The sequence below is a fragment of the Emiliania huxleyi genome (assembly GCF_000372725.1).
Source record: "Emiliania huxleyi CCMP1516 unplaced genomic scaffold EMIHUscaffold_7, whole genome shotgun sequence".
Lineage (NCBI taxonomy): Eukaryota > Haptophyta > Isochrysidales > Noelaerhabdaceae > Emiliania > Emiliania huxleyi.
The window spans coordinates 1,322,647-1,326,094 of NW_005196756.1; the positions used below are offsets into that span (position 1 = coordinate 1,322,647).

Consider the following 3,448-nt stretch of genomic DNA (forward strand, 5'->3'; position numbering starts at 1 on the left):
TCGCCGGCGCTTGCAAACGAACACTACAGCAATCACACCACCCTGCACGGTCGTCTGCGTTCCTCCCGTTCGTAGATACAGCAAAATGGCGCCTACCACGACCGAGACCATGATCATCGTGCGCGCCCGGCCCCCGATCCTCCTCCGCTGCACCTGGATAGCACGTCGCCACCGCTCGCCGCCGCCTCGCCTCGCTTCTTGACCGCCGCCATCGACGCCCGACCCCCGATCGCCCATCGCCGGCCAAGCCCCTTGCCGCCCTCACCGCCGCTTCCCTCGCCCCCGCCCCCCCGTCCCCGCCACCGCGATCCCCCTTTGATCCTTTGCCATAGATGAGCCCCGCCGCACCCATCACCCGTTTTCCCCCGCCCCCCCCCCCAAAACCGGCCCCCCATAAAAGCCCCCCCTCGGGAGATGGCCCCCCCACCCGCACCCATTCGTTTAAACCCCCCCCCCCCCCCCCCCGCGCGCGCGCGCCCGCAGGAGATCGTCGACGAGTCCCTCGAGGCCGCCGGCATCAGCCTCCCCTACATCAAGAAGCAGCTGGGTGACAAGTACCCTGAGGACTTTGGCGAGATGAACCCGAAAACGGCAAAGAAGGCGCGTCGCCACGCGTCGCCCTTGTATTAGCACCGAGGTTTGGGGACATGCGCCTGTGTGTGTTGTGTCGAACAGGTGGTGAAAGCCGTGAAGTCCGCGGAGGCCAAGTCGCTGATTAAGAAGGCGGCGCGCGGCGAGAAATGGCGCACGATCCAAACCATTCCCAAGGGCGCGAAGAAGCAGCCGGCGGCCAAGCCGCAAAAGAAGAAGGTCAAGCCGGCGGCCAAGGAGCCCGAGCCGGTCGTCGCGGACGAGTCCTCGGACCCCGACGAGGAGGAGTGAACGATGCGCTCGACGCCGAGTCCCAATCCGTTTGACCGTCTCATGGGTTGGCTCAGACTCTCGCGAGGTGAGGGCCCAGCGTGGGAAGGGTGGGCGCGCCGCGCGTGCCCCCCCGTTTTGTGCTCGGTCTTTGTCTTCAAAAGGAATCTCCTCCGCGTGTCGTTTCACTCCGCAGAACGTTTCGATTGCGCAATCTCACTCCCTGTGCCCAGACAGCTGTTGCCGTGCGACGCTCTGGAACGGCAAACCAAACCCCTGCACTGCAGGACATTTTGGCTTAGCCATGACATCCCAGGGCAATTGCCCATCGCCACAACCTCCGCCGCCGCCCCCTCCGCCGCCCCCTCCGCCGCCCCCTCCGCCGCCGCAAGGCCTACAACTCTGCAAGGTTAGCGTTAGGCCCCAGAGCCGTTGGAAGAACGATTGCAACAGAGATATTGCGCCCAATTGGGGATGCGAGGAGCCGGAGTGCACGGAGTACCATGAGTTGAAAAATGCCGGCAAAATCCAATCTCGCTGAATGCAACAACGAACGTAGCGGCAGGCGCCGTATCGCAGGGTTCGAGTACTCCACCGCCCTCAACGGCGGAATTACGAAGGGATACTGTCTTTTTAAGGAAGGGCTCGAGCGACTGCATAACCGATGCCATGTGGTTGTCATAGGTCTCAGGAACGTTGCGTGGGTGTTAACTCTCTCTCTCTCTCCCCCTCTCGCTCGCTTGCGAGAGATGACCCCCCCCAATGAATACACCTGGAGCGGCCGCACACTGCTCGGTACCCCCCTGCACGTCTAAGCTCATCCCTGCTGCTGGGGGGGGACCCCCCAGGAGCAGAGCGCTGCTACTGAGGGGGGGGGGGGTCCGGACCCCCCCAGCAGCAGAGCGCTGCTGCTGAGGGGGGGGTCCCGACCCCCCCAACAGCAAAGGGCCCCGGGACCAAGGGCCCCCCCCCCCCCCCCCCCGCCCGGCTCGTGTGAGTGGTTACGCTCGAGGCGGTTGTGTTCAGCGCGCCTTCGAGTCCAATACACCTTCGTCGTGTCGAGTGCTGGCGTGTTACTACCACTCAATTAGGTGTCGCAGCGTCGAGCAAAACACTCGGTTCAGAGCGTCGCGCCTACATCAGTAGTCTCACATCACCGAGCGATTGCTGGCCTGTGGCGTATGACCTCGCGCGGATATCACCAACGACGAGCATGTGAAGATATTGAGCACTATCTGATGGCTTGTACAGTCCGCTGTGCTCTCCGCTGTGCCACGGCGGTATGATGGGCTGCGAGCGCCGTGTATCTTCCCTCCTTGAAGCAGAGGCGCCGCGAGGCACGAGAGGCGTAGAAGAGAGGCTGGCGTGCCCCGCACCTCCCGGTTGGCAGTAGGAGGGCCCGCCGGGGTGAGACCACTGATTTTGATGCCGACCATAAATTCTCGCCACTGGAACGCATGCTACTCACAGCTGCTGTTTGTAGAGAGATCCCACCCCCCCCCAGCGGGAGAGCTCTCCTGCTGGGGGGGGGGGGGGGTCGGCCATGAGCTGATGTGCAGGGGGGGTACCGAGCAGTGCATGAATTGCGAGACTGGGTATCTAAACTGGTTTGACGGAAGTTGCGCTTGCAGGAAAATATCGTTGGCAGGGTAATGTGAAATTCATCTTAAACAGAATTCAGCAGGTGGGGGGTCAGGGGGAAGGTAGGTAGGTAGAAAGGTGAAGAACAGCCAGGCTCGGACTGGACACCAGGGGGAACTTGGGGTGGGGGACAACAAAAAAGAAACGGCGGCCTCGCCCTTGGTCCGCCTCATAGTCCCCGTTGGTGCACGAGTGTCTCCTTCTTCGCCGCGATGCCGGCGCGTCCCAGGCGCGAGACCAAGCTCATCGCAACAGCGTCTCCTCGCAGTGGCATCGGCTCTCCAATTCGGCTGCAGCTTGCACACGGTCGCCTGTCGGCCGGCCTCGAGGCGCTCCTCGTCTCGCACACCCTCAGGCAGCAATCAGTGATCGTCTTCGAGCACCCTGCTCCCGGCACCTACACCAGCGCCGATGATGGCGCCGAGCTCGGTCCGCGCACGGCACGCAGCCAGACGGCACTGCTGATGCTGAACGCCTCTCGCGGTGCTCGTGTCGAAGCCGACCGAAGCGTCTACCGCCTCTCAGAAGAAGCTTCTGGTGCTGTGCGTCCCCGAGTGGATGCCAGCGCCACGGCGGATGCTGCGGCATTTGCAGCAAAGAGGTCGGAGATGCTCGCGCTGGTTCGCGACACCGTGGCGCGGCTCACTGGCGGCGCTGCCGCCTCCGACGATGCGCCGCTGATGACAGTCGGGCTCGACTCGGAGAGCGTGGCCGACCTCATCGGCAGCCTGCGGGCGGCGACAGGCCTGGCCGGCCTCTCGGAGACGATACTCTTCTCGGCGCCTACGGGCGTGCTCCTCGCCGACCACCTCGCACGGTGCAGTCGGCCGCGAGAGTAGTCACGCCGCGCCGCTGGAGCGCCGCGGCGCTCAGGGCCCGACCCTTCCCTCCCGGGAGCACCTAGTCTCCCGACCCCACTGACTGCGCGTGCCGCTCCGCGCCGCAG

General features: G+C 64.3%; 3 protein-coding genes across 3 annotated transcripts in view; 2 read left to right on the plus strand and 1 right to left on the minus strand.

The window, feature by feature from the left end:
- Window positions 1-85: 85 nt before the first annotated feature.
- EMIHUDRAFT_198205 (hypothetical protein) lies at window positions 86-882 on the plus strand (the record flags this gene model as incomplete). The annotated part of the gene is made up of 3 exons (XM_005762012.1): window positions 86-118; window positions 508-604; window positions 686-882. The coding sequence occupies 3 exons, from the start codon at window positions 86-88 to the stop codon at window positions 880-882; spliced, it is 327 nt and encodes a 108-aa protein (XP_005762069.1).
- Window positions 883-1,255: 373 nt separating this feature from the next.
- EMIHUDRAFT_198206 (hypothetical protein) lies at window positions 1,256-1,532 on the minus strand (the record flags this gene model as incomplete). Its single annotated transcript, XM_005762013.1, has 2 exons — window positions 1,256-1,398; window positions 1,457-1,532. 2 exons carry the CDS (start codon window positions 1,530-1,532, stop codon window positions 1,256-1,258), a joined length of 219 nt encoding a protein of 72 aa, XP_005762070.1.
- Window positions 1,533-2,714: 1,182 nt separating this feature from the next.
- Window positions 2,715-3,448, plus strand: part of PKS7 (polyketide synthase) — a gene marked incomplete at both ends in the record, with an annotated part of 64,955 nt that continues 64,221 nt past the window's right edge. The window contains one exon of the mRNA XM_005762037.1: window positions 2,715-3,319. Coding sequence (XP_005762094.1) covers window positions 2,715-3,319 — 605 coding nt within the window. The remainder of the gene's footprint in view (window positions 3,320-3,448) is intronic.